The 15,605-nt window shown below is 43.3% G+C and overlaps 1 protein-coding gene across 8 annotated transcripts; it reads left to right on the plus strand.

Moving 5' to 3' along the window:
* The first annotated feature begins 1 nt into the window (after position 1).
* Positions 2–15,152, plus strand: LOC6533535 (anion exchange protein 3). 8 transcript variants are annotated; one of them, XM_039373964.2, is made up of 15 exons: positions 2–140; positions 8,228–8,375; positions 8,439–8,703; positions 8,876–9,005; positions 9,155–9,181; positions 9,285–9,446; positions 9,514–9,756; positions 9,821–9,961; positions 10,246–10,263; positions 10,443–10,643; positions 11,291–11,488; positions 11,559–13,312; positions 13,380–13,574; positions 13,637–13,865; positions 13,926–15,152. In XM_039373964.2, exons 1-15 carry the CDS (start codon positions 63–65, stop codon positions 13,998–14,000), a joined length of 3,864 nt encoding a protein of 1,287 aa, XP_039229898.1. In that variant the 5' UTR covers positions 2–62; the 3' UTR covers positions 14,001–15,152. The 8 variants fall into 8 exon arrangements, with proteins under 8 accessions (XP_039229898.1, XP_043062977.1, XP_043062978.1 ...); XM_039373967.2 differs by lacking the exon at positions 2–140 and adding an exon at positions 3,015–3,219; XM_043207042.1 differs by lacking the exon at positions 10,246–10,263.
* Positions 15,153–15,605: the final 453 nt, after the last annotated feature.

A 15,605-nucleotide genomic window follows, 5' to 3' on the forward strand; every position in this document is an offset into this window, starting at 1 on the left:
GAACCCCTATATCTTGGGATTGGATCCAAATTAAAACAAAACTTTAAAAAGCAACACTCAAGATGAGCTTCAGTTCGGCCAGCGGCAGGGAGAACAATGTCCGCAAACTATCCTTCCTGGGCTTTAATACCAAAAAGAAGGTGAGTAAAATTATAAATATATTGTACAATAAAACCTCAGCTGATCTCGGTTCAACAATGGTGTGCCAAATTTAATATTGCCTTGAAAGAAAGGCCTCTCAAACTGGAAAAATTACTTTAACCAGATCTTAGGTGCACTTCCTAAGTATCAATAGATGAACTATAGATACTTCCACCTAATGTATTGCTTTTGGGCTGGGTAATTAATTAGGCAAATGGTGGGGGGTGAGCTCATACTCCGCCTGATGATGATGATCCCGATAAAACTTTTACCCCGTCAAGGTTCTCCACAAACTATTCTGTTAGTGTATTGAAACCAATACTTATATATACGAAAAATTGATTATACAAGTCTACGGCCATTGGTAGTTTTCCATTAAATAAATCACTTTAAAAATGTACTGTTTTTTTTTTATTTTTTGCTAATGCGAATTTGTAAATAATTCAATCGCTAGCCCACACGGTAATGTCAAGTAATTGTTATTGATTTTTTTTTGCGGGCTCTGTTATTTCGCAGTTGTTTACTTTTCTACACATTTCCGGAGTGTGTCCGTTGTTTTTGGGGCACACCGGCAAAAATGCCCGCCAGCCACCAAGTGACACAATTTAGAAACCAGTTTCCAGCAAATCGATGCGGGTTTCATTTTCAATTTTAATTTCAATTTCGATTTCAGTTTGGTGTGCTCGTGTGCTCGAGTGCTCGGCAGTAGATCAGTGTGCCTAATCATGCATTCATTCATGCCAAAGTGCCGCTTTTGTGCTCGCGTTTTTGCCCACATTCACGTATCAACATTACGTATACGCAGTGTGTGTGTCTGTGGCTGGAGGGCGACAACAAGTTGTCAGCTTAAAGGCTAAACGCTAAAAGCGTCGAAGTAAACGCATTTTAATTGTGCAACTAGCAATTGGCAATAACGGTAACGGGAAGCTAGCCAGACAGACACTCAGCATTCAAATGAAGCGCACACATCACTTATTTACACTCACCAACACAGAACGGGAAATCGATATTCGCGGTGAAGGCCGTAGCTTTGGCACTCACTCTGCGACATTGACAATGAAAAGTAATAGTACGACTACTGCGGAATTGTAGCCGTAGTCGTAGTAATCAATTCATTGACACCTGGCCAGGTGAAAGCATCAAGTTGCGGTAGCCGTGGGAGCAGCAACCTCAATTAACTTAATTGCACCACAAAGTATGCCATGATTTAGCTGCAACATTCGAATTGGAATGATCTAGAATGCAGTTATTTTATAGTAAACATATTCAAAATGAGGCAAAGTAATTTGCACCTTCAAACAAATAAAACCTTCTTGAAAAGTATATTCTTAAACATCCCTAATTACAAATGATTATCAGTAACGTTAAATGTGCATAAAAGTAATATTCTGCTGCTGGTAATTTGTGTACCTCATATATTTGGCTCATTATTTAGTAAGCTAGTGTAACGATTGATTTATAGCCCGCATTACTTTTAGCATTAATCAAATTTGCTGATACTATCAAAGGATATACCCCCTATCGTTGCCTATTACATATTTATTACTTATGGCAACAATCAATCAATTATTGTTGCTGTCATCCATCGCAATCCATTTAATGTTAATGGTCTTACATAATTCAGGTTGCCCAAGGATGAACTCTCATCTTGAGCTGCACTGTAGAGGCCTGTGACTCAATTAGCCATTACAACTCGCCTGTTATCGGTAATTACCCAAAACACACACATGGGTGTGTGGGTGGCCAGCTAATGAGCCCTAATGTACTGGCGTGCTGTTCAAAGTGCCATCAAGTGAATAGATTTTTGTGCATGGAGAAAAAAGAAGGAAAAGCTTTTTTGCACACTCATACACACACATACAAATGCCCCATCTTTGTGGGCCATACACAAAACACCAAGTGTTGGCCTTGAGCGGCCTTGACCATCATCGGAAAAGCTTTGCCATCATCGCAAAAGCTTTGCCATTAATTATGCACCAGTGGGTGGGTGGGAGCTACGACAGGACACTACAGCCCACAATCAAAACAAAACAAGAGAGAACGCTGTAGTCGAGTTTCTCGACTATCTGATACCCGTTACTCAGCGGGGTGCTACCGCACCAAAAACTGTCAGTGTGGAAATTTCCACTAGCTGAGTAACGGATATCAGATAGTCTGGGAACTGGACTATAGCGTTCTCTCTTGTTTTTTATCAATTTTTATGCGGGGTGCGTGGTGCGGTGTGCGGGGTCCGGGGTGCGGTGTGCGGGGTCCGGGGTGCGTGGTCCGTGGTGCGGGGTGCGGGGTGCTGGGTGCGGAGTTCATATGATTAAATACATGTCAACTTTCTAGCTTTTGTAGTTCCTGAGATCTCGACGTTCATACGGACATGGCCAGATCGACTCGGCTATTGATCCTGATCAAGAATATATATACTTGATATGGTCGGAAACGCTTCCTTCTGCCTGTTACATACTTTTCAACGAATCTAGTATACCCTTTTACTCTACGAGTAACGGGTATAAAAATGCTGAGCTGCCAAAGCTTTTGGCCTGCTGCGAAGCTTTCTGCGTCGCAAACTGCATTCCGATTTACGTCAGAAGCAGCAGCAGCGGTGGCAGCAACGTATCCTGGTGGATAGTGGGTGGATGGGTGGTTGGGTGGATGGGTGGTGGTGGCAGATAGTAAAGCCCTCCTGCCGTGGCGTCCCTGAGAATCAGCTGAGCGTGGCCAAAACGCTGCAGCGCTGCCAGCTGAGCGGCCTGTTCTACCGTTATACGCGCGCTTTTGGCCAACGCCTGCGCACTGGGCCAGAAATCAGGTAACAGCAGCAGCAGCAGCAGCAGCAGGCAGCAGCCACAAGCAGCATGGCTCCTCATTTGCTGGGCAGCCTTCCCAGACAACGGAACTGGCCAATATTTGGCCTTAAAAACAGATATACATATATATATATATATACATTCTGCTCCTAACTCGCGGGTCAAAGTGCAACAGGCAAAAAGGTTTTTGCGTGGGAGGAAAAACAACAACAACAACAACCCAATTACCAAACTAGCAAACGTGATCGAAAGTTTTGCACGCAAAATAGGAGCCCTCAAGGTAATGCGAATAACTAACAAGCCTAGCTTGTTTGATCTATAATGTTAATCAAAAACGCACGCACACAAACTTTTCAAGAGCACACAACCTTGAAATTGCTTTCAAAAGAGCCCCCAAGCAGACACACACTTTCATATATACCATTTCGCAAAGAAAATTGGGAAAAGCCTTTTCACTTACGGGTGCTGTCCTTTTTATTTTTTTTGGTGAAATTATTACTCGAAAAGTTGGCAGATGGGCCCAACAAGTGAGTTTGCCCTTTAGTGTGCCACAGGCAACCAAACTCCAAGATCCTTTGCATATACACACACACACACATATGTATATACACGACTATGAATTCCGGAGGAAATTCGTTTTGGGTGTTGCATACTTTTTGGGGCAATAAAACGGCTCAGCGGCAGTGAAAGGCACAGAAATGTTACGGAAAATGTTACCCAAGCGACAGGAGTCAACCGCCCTGCACACACGTGTGTGTTACACATTTGCGGTTACAAATATAGCTTTACATACACAAATACCCAAACATATTCATTTCAAGGTGTTTTTTTTTTTATTTTTTTTTCGTGTGCGGCATCTTAAAAATTACCAATAATAACCGAGTTTCATTTCGGTTTGCCGGATTGCTGAATGATTGACTGCTTGAAGGGGATTTTGCGGTTTCGTGTTTCCAATTTGTTGGCATTATAAAAACGTTGAGAATTATTTAGCAGCTCATGCATTATTTATTCTGCATCACACCTGTACGGTAAAACAAAAGGTTTTCACTGAACTTTTCCTTAAGGCAGCAAACTTGAGGTGGTTCATATTTAAGTTTTGTACAAGTTTCGTTTATTGAAAGTTGTATAAGCCTCTTAGTGTCGCAGGTTGTAGTTCATGGGGAAACCTTTTAAATAATTACATAGTTTTTAGTGCTGAACATTTAATGGAAAATAAATCAAGATTCAGTTATACATAACTGTTACTTTCCATGCTCAGAGAACTTGCCTTTTCAATAATTTTCTTTGTTAAAAGAAATTCCCATTAAACTCCTTTCAATTTCCGGGGCATTTCCGGTACAGTTTCTCACTTTACAAAATTCCCATAAAATTCAGCACATTTCCTGGAAAATGTTCTATTCATTTTCGGCCGCAGGATAGTAAATAGAGTAGGCTTCGGCTATTTATTGCTAACAGCTAACCCACACACAATAGCAACGCACACAGACACACATGCACACCACACACACACACATGGAATGCCATCCACTGACCTTGAAGTATGCAACACTTTTCTATTGTGCGAAGCTATAGTGTGTGAATATATAAACGTTTAGTGGGTGAGCAGCATTGTCAGCATGATTTCCCATCAACAGATTACGTATACGACGCTTTAACGCCAGTGCCTTTGACCAGTTTAACCTTTCGCACGTGTCCGTCTCGCCGCGCCCCGCCACCCACCCCTTGACCCTTGACCCGCCGGCGTCCTGTACCCACTTTTACGCTTTTCCACTTTTCTCCGTTGCTCTTGCGCTTGTGGGAGTATTTCCGCTGCGGAATTCACATTAAATTAACACAGATACACACAAATACACACACACACACTATTGCGAGCAGGCTGTCAGACAAAAGCGAATATAGAAGCATCGTTAATTTGTGCAAACAAACAAAAAAAAAATGGAATGGAATGGAAACCTAAGTGCGTAGGGAAAACGGGCCACCGAAAATCAACCAAATTATGCAGAGGCCATGGATAACAAAAAACTCGACAGCTGCAAACAAATAAAAACTTTTGTGTATACATGCATAAATATATCCAACTCAAAGTCAGAAGTTAAATGCAAAGTTAAACGGTTACCGTTTTCCCAACATTTGCATGCTTTTTTATGGGCACGTTAGTTATGGTCCAATGTTGGACTACCACCATAAAAAAGTCAACAAATTATTGGCGATAAAGCTAAAGAGATAAAAAATATGACCATTTGGGAACTTTATGTTTAAACTTGGCTATTGAACAGACTATAAATTTAAATATTTAAAAGTTATTTGTAATTTATTTTAAAAATTTTTTAAATACTAAATCCAATCAGATATATTTCTTAACGTATTTTACCCAGCACATTTAAGCTTATATAAACTTTGGCAATTTCCAGTTTCCCATTCCACTTTCTTTTGGCAGCTCAAACAGTTTTCCAATAAATACAAAGTTATACGCGATATACGCCAGCGGACTAACTTTTAATCTGCTGTGCGGGCCAAGTGTAAAAACTTATTCACCTCAGCAACGATGACAACAACAGTTGACAACTTGCAGCTCCAAGCTCGCAGCTCACAGCTCGCAACTGGCAAAATCTTAACAAGTTTCGCTTTAGCCGCAATTTGATTCAATTTGGCAAGTTGGACAAAAAGTTGTTTAGGCCACGAGCACTCAACTTGCTTATGACTTGTAAGTCACGTGCTGCCGCTCGCTTGCCGCCTCGCAGATGTCAAATCACATCAGAAACACTCCGCGAACTCGGCTCAACTTATTCTTGGCCCCCAACTTGAATGGGGGGGCTGCGGTCTCTAAACTGCTTACACGCACGCCCAGCTTTCCGGGCGAACTGACGGCATTCCGGTGACTGTGACTGCGACTGTGGCTGTGACTATGACTGTGTCTACTCACAACGCTTGTCAAGCGACTAGGTGCACCGAGTTCTCGAGGGGGGCTTTTCTCTAAAATAGAACAAAATGGAACAAAATGAGAAGTAAATGTCAGCGCAGAACGCATATGCTTGTGGAGCTCAGGATGTGTTATGCAAATTGAAAGTAAAATGCTGTGGAAGTCAGGAGGTGGAAGGAATTCATGTGCGCATACGTAATTTGATATGAAAATGTTGATTTGCTGAACTTTAAACACTATCTCATTATAATTTCATGTTTTATATTCATTTAAATGCAGCTTTTTTAGGATATTATCTAACTACAATTATCAGGTATCAGTTATTTAGCCAAAAAAGCATAGCGCGCATTCTGTAGCAACTGCTGCTGATTACATAACAACAACTTTGGAGTCGTACAAATATTATGTTTCAGTCATTTTCCCCAGCAAAATATCCACTGCGGATGATCTCATGGGGCTCCTATTTCTTTGGCCAGCTACTGTGTGCATTTGGGATAGGAGTATGACCCGTGCATACTCATTTAGCTCCACTCGGAACGCTAAGCAAACAACAACGTGAATTGACAGCTCAGACGACTGGGAGGCGGGGCAGTGGGCGTTGGGCGTTGGGCGGTGGGCGTGGCATGTCGGGGAGGGGGGTTGAGGCCAGAACATACCATCCATCGATTATTTGTGATAAGCGCCGCTGACATGCTGCACAAAGTGCGACGTTCTGTTACCTGAACGATGGGTGGCAAGTGGGTTGGTTTACACTTTTGCTTGTGGGCGGTTTTGGGGGCTTATGTAGCTGTGGCCTGTAGCCACATTATGATGGGCATCAAGCTAATGGCTATATGACAAAATACTTTTACTGCCTGCCTGCCGCCTGTTCGTATCTGTAAATCAGCAATGCCAACAACTTCATAATGATCGGGCAAAGGCAGCATTAGTATGAAAGCCATTATGGGACAACTTAGTGTTTATCGATTAATTAACGTAACACGGCGTGTTACGCTCCAGCTTATCACATGCAAACGCCACCCACTCACACCCACTATCAGTCCACATAAACCAACCCACAGAAACTAACCAACCCACAAATCCAACCCACAGACACTTGGTCGTTGGTCGTTGGTCTTCCTTTCCTGCGACTGCCAGTCGGTGGACACATTGGCGTTCCCACGTGCAGGCTCTCAGCGTTATTAAATTTGAGTCTATTTATAAACACAAGCTGAAACTCTGTTTACCTTTTGTTTCCGCCCTTATCTGCCCCACGGCTTATCAGGAAGTGAATGTAATTGTCAAGGATACGCTCGCCCAGTGTATTAAAGTTGCCATCAAATATTCAACAGCTGCGAACCTGACCCAACTGGCAATCGGTAGTCCTTCGTCCGCTCGAGAGTCGCAATCGCATTTAGTTAATTCCATCTGCATTTATGTACCTATGTACATCTGAGCATTCGATAATTTCCATGTTGACTCAGTAAACATGAATAAGAAAACACTCGGGCACCTTAAGCTCTCAAAGAGTCATATGAAGTGGGGATACATGGATAGAGATGTTAACTAGTTGCATGGAAGTGTGCAAATGGTAAATATAATTTATGGTTCTGTTTTTGCAATGGTAAAATGGGAAATATAAGCTATACTCATAATGTTTTCTCCCCAAACGTTTTTCTTAACAGCAGCATTTGTGTTGAAATCACAAGTGAAGTAACAAAGTCGGAAGAGGTGAAATTGAATTCCCCGCAACCTTTTCAGTGATTTTCAATGAACAATTTCAGATTTCTCTTATATTTGTAATTTGATAGCCACAAAACAATTGGCAATAATTGGGTTTACTTGCTCGCCCGCTGCGGGCGATGAAAAATACATATTTTTGCTTTGCCAGATGATGGTGATATTGTTGTTAATGATGATGATTGAGAGAAGTGCGCAATCAATGCCTTCGTCACTATGGAAATCAATTGAGATCGATTAAAACCAATTAAGAACGACGCCCAGTGAATCCAGTTTGATTCTCATCCCCAAATGCCCGGGTTATTATGTTGGAATGTTTGGCCTTAAAGAGCACTCAAATGCGTACGATCGCACTTGATGGCAGATGATTAATGTGCGCAGAGCTACATTTGCTCCGCAATTCTTCTCGCCCCTCAAAGTGTTTTTCACTTTTCCACCGATCGTCAAACATGACGAAAGACTCGTGACGAGGGACAATAATGCTGCGAGTCACATGACTTGTCTGACTTTGTTTTCCCCCTATAGATTCTTAATTGAAAAGTATTTGCGACGACTTGACTCATGCACAACGTGACCAAACGCATGAAAACAATTGAATAACTACAATTGGTATATATGTATATATATATATTCTTTTATTATTTTGCAGTCCGGCAATGAGGATCCCGACGAGGTGCTGCTGGACTCGGAAATGGACAAGGTCTTTGCCGGCAACAGTGCGCGCAAGGACAAGTTCGATGTGAACACCTTTCAGGACAACTCCCAACTGCCCATTGGATCCCGCAAAAAGAACAGCAGTAGGTGTCCACTGGGTTTGCTTTAATAACAGCTCATACTTAAATATATGTATATTTTTGCAGTCCGCACAAACGATCTGAACATCGAGGAGGACTCGGAGTACGAGAGCCAAACGGAGCCTTTGAACAATGCACAAAACTACGATGACATCCCCGAGGACTTTCCGCTAGTCTCAGAGAGAGCCGGACACGGCGATCACTCGGACAACTCGGTGGACGAGAAGCACGTCCAGTTTGGTGGCAAAAAGAAGATTGTCGTCACACCGCCCAGTTTGAGCTATGATGAACAGCCCACGGATCAATCGCACGAACGTAAACGCAGAAGAAGGTAAATATGGTTCAAGTGTCTCTAGTTTGTAATAGAGTTGAATGTAACTCACGGACCACACTGCGTATTAGTAATGCCTGTTTCATGAGACAACATTACGTATACGCCACATACGCAAGCCTTCTGAGATGCAATGTAAAATGTACAATTCAAATTGAAAATATACTTGCAGCCGCCATCAGTATTATAGACATCGTAAATTCTCACATCAGGACAGCGTGGAATCCAAAAACAAGCTCGAGGAAAACGGTGATGCAGGTGCGCGTCGCATCTCTGTGCAGCCTGAGGACACGGCATTGGAGGTAGTTACTTAGGTTACTTAGTCCAGTAAACGATTCCCTCCTAGAACCCCAAACCCCACTAACCGTAGTTAAGATCATCTAACTAAAGCAGCTATTGTATCTCTCCAACTCTCATTGCTAACCCACAAAACATACGGATGCACCTGTAGACAAATGGCCAAATGCCGGCTAAACAGGTTGACCATCTTATCCTTGGCCGTGCCCTTAGCCCCAAATAAACAGATCCCAAATGAAACCCCAAGTTCTAGATCTAATCTCTTGTTTTTTCCCCACTTATAGGAGGCTGATCTCAACGAGCTGAGATCACATCGTTCGGACGACCCGCGTGCCCTGCGCCGCCATAAGATCCATCACTCATCCATCAAGTTGCGCGAATTGCCTCAAATAACGATTTCTCCCTTCACCAACAAGAAGCCCGAAGTGGACCATAGTCCTCATGAGGTGAGTACAAGTACAATCCGTATACCATATTAGATTTTTAATTGATTAAAATATCCTTTGCGAATAGATCTTTGTGCAATTGGATGAGCTCACGGGCGTGGGCGAGGATCGCGAATGGAAGGAGACGGCCCGCTGGATCAAATATGAGGAGGACGTGGAGGAGGGCTCCGATCGCTGGGGCAAACCCCATGTTGCCTCCCTCTCCTTCCACTCGCTGCTCAATTTGCGTCGCTGCCTGGAAACGGGCGTTGTCCTGCTCGATCTCAACGAGAAGGACCTGCCTGCCGTGGCCTACCGCGTGGTAGAACAGGTGAGTTACTTTTTAACTCATTACATTCAGATTTAAGTAATTTATTTAATCATTAACCTTTTAGATGGTAATCGAGGATCTGATTGACATAAACGACAAGCCGTCGGTGATGCGTTCGCTGCTCCTGCGCCATCGCCATGTCAACGAACACCAGGGTGTGCTGCCCTTCACCAAGAGGAAGTACAACAGCTACACCAGCCTGCAGGTGAGATCATCCCTTCGCCAATATCCAATCATCCAAATGGTTTCGCTAACACCTCCGATGCATTCTTGTCATTCTAATATCGTATTATCCAACCATTTAACTATTGACATCATGCCTGTACGCTATAAATAATTGGCTTTCAGTGACAATTGTGACAAAAGTTTGTTAATTCCCATGATCGTGGTCATTATCTTCTTGTCTATTTCTGCCATCTCATGACTCACAACTACCGTACCGTACACCAACATCAACAATAATATTAACGACAACATCAACAACATCAGCAACTTATACCCAAATCGGTAATGAACAGCTAAATTGTATATAGACATGATCGTACAGATAACTTATGAAACGCCGCTTTGTCCAAACTTTTGTGTATCTTCTCAATTTCTATCTTTCTTGTGCGTTAATTGATTTCTTTCGCCACAAAAACCAAATCAAACACCAAAACCTTGTGCACTCAAACAAAAAACAATAGTTTCTATGGATGGGTGCGGACTCCTCGCACCAGCCGTACCAGCAGGCGCAGCCACCACCTCGCAACCTGGCCAAGGCCAGGAGGAGCATCTGCGTCACCTCCAGCGCTCCGCCCACGGCGGCGATGCTCAACGTGGCCACAGCCACCGCTGCAGCGGCAGCCATTGATCACCGGCGCCACTCCACGATGTCCTACCTGGGTGTAATGAACTAGAACCCCCTAAGATTCCCCTCCTTTTGAACTCCGCTCCCCGAGCTAGGGAATGAAACCAAAAGGTAGTGGGGTTATGCTGTGTATGTAGATAAAAGGGATTGAAATCTACTCATAGATGACTGATTAAATTATTACTAAACAAATTGACTTATATTTTTCATAACTGAAAATAGACTTACAATAATTCGTAACAAACAGTTTAAAATGGCTTCATTCCCTGGCTTAAAAGGAGTCGAAAGCAGCCGAAATGCGCTTATAGAACTCGCGATGTTTCTTTTTAGCCCCACCACGTTTTAGCCCAGTTCCGTAGCCCTTCTCCCCCCTTAGAACCACTGTTTTTATGTGTGCTCTCCACCTCCACGATTGGCAAGTTCTCAATTGTGATTGTGACTGTGTTGTTCAAGTACCTTAGATCCCTTCCATTCGCTACTCTAGACTCTACTGCTGCCCTAGACCGCACTCTATTCTACTTTCTACTTTATATTCCGATTTTGTTCAGTTGCACGACTTTGATATATACCTTGTGTCCAGTGTTTTGGCACCAGCTTTGCATGTGAAGCTTGCTTGATGTTCCCCAGTTAATAAACCATTCTGAAGATTATACCTTACTTAAATTGAAATCGAATGTTCCACAGAATTTGTCTGGAGGCACGGATGACAAGAAGATCAAGATAATGCCGGCCGCCGAAATTGGAGGCAGCAAGCGCAGCAATGAGCTTAAGATCGACATGAAGGACGATATGTACTCCTCGTCGCAGGAGGATCTCAAGAAGCTGCAAAATGACACCATCCTCAAGAGGATTCCAGCGGGTGCTGAAGCCACCACTGTGCTGGTAACACCTAGTCTTTGTTTTAAAACCTTTACTTTATTTACTAATCATACAATTACTTTATTTCTAAAAGGTTGGTGCCGTCGAGTTCCTGGAGCAGCCCACCATTGCCTTTGTCCGTCTGTCGGAGGGTGTTCTGATGCCCACTTTGACCGAGGTTCCCGTCCCAGTGAGATTCATGTTTGTGCTTTTGGGACCTCGCAACTTCGATTTGGACTACCATGAAGTGGGTCGTTCCATCTCCACGCTGATGGCTAACGAGCACTTCCACTCCATTGCCTATAAAGCTGATGATCGCAAGGATCTGCTATCGGCCATTAATGAGTTCCTGGACGATTCTATTGTCCTGCCGCCCGGTAATTGGGATCGCCACGATCTCTTGCCCTTCGAAGAGTTGAAGGCCAAGAAGGATTGGATTCGCACGCGAAAGATCAAGGCGCTGCAGGTGAAGCGAGACAGTGAGATGATTAAGATTGGCAAGGATGAGGAGAAGGCATTGCTGGAGAAGCAAACCCTGGGAGCCATTGGATTTACGATTGGTGGAGGAGATGGCGGTGGTGATGGCGACTCCGATGATGACAATGGCCGAAAGAAGAAGAAACCCAGTCCGCTGGAGAAAACTGGACGTCTCTGGGGTGGTTTGAGGAACGATCTGAAACGCAGAATGCCCATGTACAAGAGTGATATACTCGATGGCCTGAACACCGAAACCCTGGCTGCCACCATCTTTATGTACTTCGCTTGCCTCTCAACGGCTATCACATTTGGAGGTCTCGTTTCCGCTAAGACAAACAGCTGGATCGGTATCTCGGAGACGCTGATCTCGTGCTCCCTGGTGGGCATTGTCTTCCATTGTCTGTCCTGCCAACCACTCGTGATCATCGGAACCACCGGTCCACTGCTGCTCTTCGACGAAGCCCTTATGGTGTTCTGTACCCAACATGAGTTTGATTTCTTGTCCTTACGGGTTTACGTTGGAGTATGGTTGATTATAATAGCCCTGACTGTATCCGCCTTCGAGGGCAGCGTGTATGTACGTCTCCTAACGAGATTCACTCAGGAGATATTCTCGGCCCTGATCACGCTCATTTATATTGTGGAAACATTCATGAAACTGATTTCGATCTACAAGGAAAATCCCCTCCTTCCTGACTACAATCTCCCTCCGCCCACGTTGGTCGCCCATGAACATGCCACCAATGGAAGCTTACTCAATGTGACAGCGAGTGTTACAGAGAATATTACCCAGATGGTAATGAACATATCCACGACCGCCATGCCTATTGGTCCACCACCATTGCCCAAGAATCAGCCGAATACCGCTTTATTCTGCACCATCTTGACATTGGCCACATTCGTGGTGGCCTACTACCTGAAGCTCTTCCGTAATTCCCACTTCTTGGGTCGCAATGCTCGTCGTGCCCTCGGCGATTTCGGTGTACCAATTTCCATTGCCATATTCGTGCTGGTGGACTACCTGGTGCCGGCTGTGTACACGGAGAAACTGGTGGTTCCGGAGGGTCTGTCGCCCAGCGATCCCTCCAAGCGTGGCTGGTACATCGGTTTCGATACCTCCTCCACGTGGATACCATTCGCTTGTGTGATACCTGCCCTGCTCGTTTATATCCTCATCTTTATGGAGTCGCAGATCTCCGAGCTTATTGTGGATAAACCCGATCGTGGCTTAAAGAAGGGTTCCGGCCTCCACTGGGATATTGTGCTGCTTTGCCTGCTCAACTGCGCTTGTGGCATATTTGGAATGCCCTGGCATTGCGCCGCCACTGTGAGATCCGTGACTCATGTGTCCTCCGTCACAATTATGTCACGGTAAGTACAGACGGGCGTTCATTATTAACAGAGCTATTTAGAATTAATTCCCTATTTCGTTGAACAGCACGCATGCTCCTGGTGAATCGCCCAGGATCGTTGATGTTAAGGAGCAGCGCCTGTCCGGATTCTTTGTATGCTTGATGATTGGTCTGTCGGTGCTGATGGCTCCGCTCCTTCGACTGATTCCCATGGCCGTGCTCTTTGGAGTCTTCTTGTACATGGGAGTGGCCTCCATGAGCGGAGTGCAGTTGTTCGAACGGTAAGAGCTTAGCATGTGAATTTCAATATTAACATATATAATAACCATTTTTTGTGCCACAGAATAAGACTGTATTTCATGCCGGTCAAGCACTATCCACCCACACCATACGTGAAGCGATTGCGTCCTTGGAAGCTGCATCTATTTACCACCATCCAGGTGCTGTGCCTGGTACTTCTCTGGACTGTGAAGTCGTCTCAATTCTCGCTGGCTTTCCCCTTCTTCCTGATCATGATGGTGCCCATACGACAAAATTTGACAAAACTTTATAAACCAGAGGAAATTGAAGCGGTAATATATTTCAAATCAAATTAGAAGAACATTTTAATTAATGGTTTCGCACTCTTTCAGTTGGATGGCAGCGAGATGAAGAAGAACGACGACGACGAGCCCGATTTCTATGAACAAACCAATATACCAGCATAGGATTGGATTGTTGGGAACTTAATTAGCGTTAGATTGAAAGTATTAAAGCCAAGCCAAGTTTTACGCTGGCCCAAAAACAAAATCACAATAGCAAAAGCAAAAGCAAGGAAAAACAAAACTAAAACAATACAAATACAAATGCGATATATTTGTGTGGTGTGAAAGCGTTAACGAACTACCTGCAATTAGTATTTAGAGACAAGCCACACACAAATCTACACACACACCTGAATAACCCAGAGCATATATAGCATTATACATATTTGTATGATATATTTGCGGGGTCTGCACTTTGTGATTGAAAGCGGTTGAAGCTGCAGAAGAAGGCGGAATCGTGTACCTAACTTGCAACTGAAATCAAGAGACAAATTAGATTATTAGCCAGAATGACTTGGTGGAGCAGAGAACAAAAAATCATATTTTTGAGGCCAACAAAATTGGTTGCTGGTTTATCAAATGTTAAAATCGTTACCTCTGACTTGTCAGAATTAGACAAAAAAATATCCTTCCCACGGAAAGGAGCGTCACACAATGATTGCATCACACGCAAAAGAAACCAACGAGAGGAACAAATTATGAACTCAGTTGGAGACTCGCATGTATTATTAGCAATAATTGCATTTGCATATACAAAAAACTATTATAAACTTGGCTTAGACCTATCAAATCGAAGCAATCCCAGCGTGGAAAACTAAGAGAAAATCCGTAAACTATTTAACTTCAACTGGCGTAGTGATAATTAGTGTCAAACACACACAAAAACCTCCTCCCTTAAGATCGAACGAACAATTGTTTATAACAAAAATCGTTTTAAGCACTTCAACCGAAGCTTTCTTTTAAAGTAAATGCTTTGCGCTTGAAGTGACCGCTGTAAGTTTGCCTTCTTTGTACTTGTAGTCAGGTTATTGAAAAACTAAAAAACACAAAAATCCAACACAAACACATTGTACTTATACATGACTATGTTATATACACCCGCATATACTATACTATGGTTCGATTCAATGATTATTTGTTCGGAGCAGCGTTGAGCTGAGGCCAAACCCAAACTATTTTTATGTAACTTGTATGTATGAACTTGTACTTATTTCTAAGTAGTTGTTGTCTAGTATTGTTTATTCAAATTCAAATAAAATACGAAAATCCTAAAAAGTTGTTATATTTGATAAAAGAAAAAAAAAGGGGCTGTACCATTTGGGATTGTAGGAGTCCAATGGGAATGAAAATATTAGGAAGCTATAATTCGAAGATATATAGTACATATATAAGTTAGTTATCCATCTCTCCTTGGTAACCTGCTTCCCATTCATTTTTGAAGAGCTATTAAGGATGGGAGAATACCGAATGATATCCAATTATAGGGAAAACTAAACCCTTTTAAGCCACTCCAATCGAATTATCAACATCAAAGCGTTACGCGTAGCTTAGTGTAAATGGCGCTTGGCAATTAAGCATACAAATTAGCCGAGTCAAACTTTTAGCCAACAAGTTGAACAAATCTTAATTTTATTTCCGACATTCCGGCATTTTCACCTTTCGCGACCTAAGGGGTCCTGTCCTATCCTGCCCTGCCTCAACCCATTGCGAAATACCCCACGGCAGATG

This window comes from Drosophila yakuba, chromosome 3L, assembly GCF_016746365.2.
Source record: "Drosophila yakuba strain Tai18E2 chromosome 3L, Prin_Dyak_Tai18E2_2.1, whole genome shotgun sequence".
Taxonomy (NCBI): domain Eukaryota; kingdom Metazoa; phylum Arthropoda; class Insecta; order Diptera; family Drosophilidae; genus Drosophila; species Drosophila yakuba.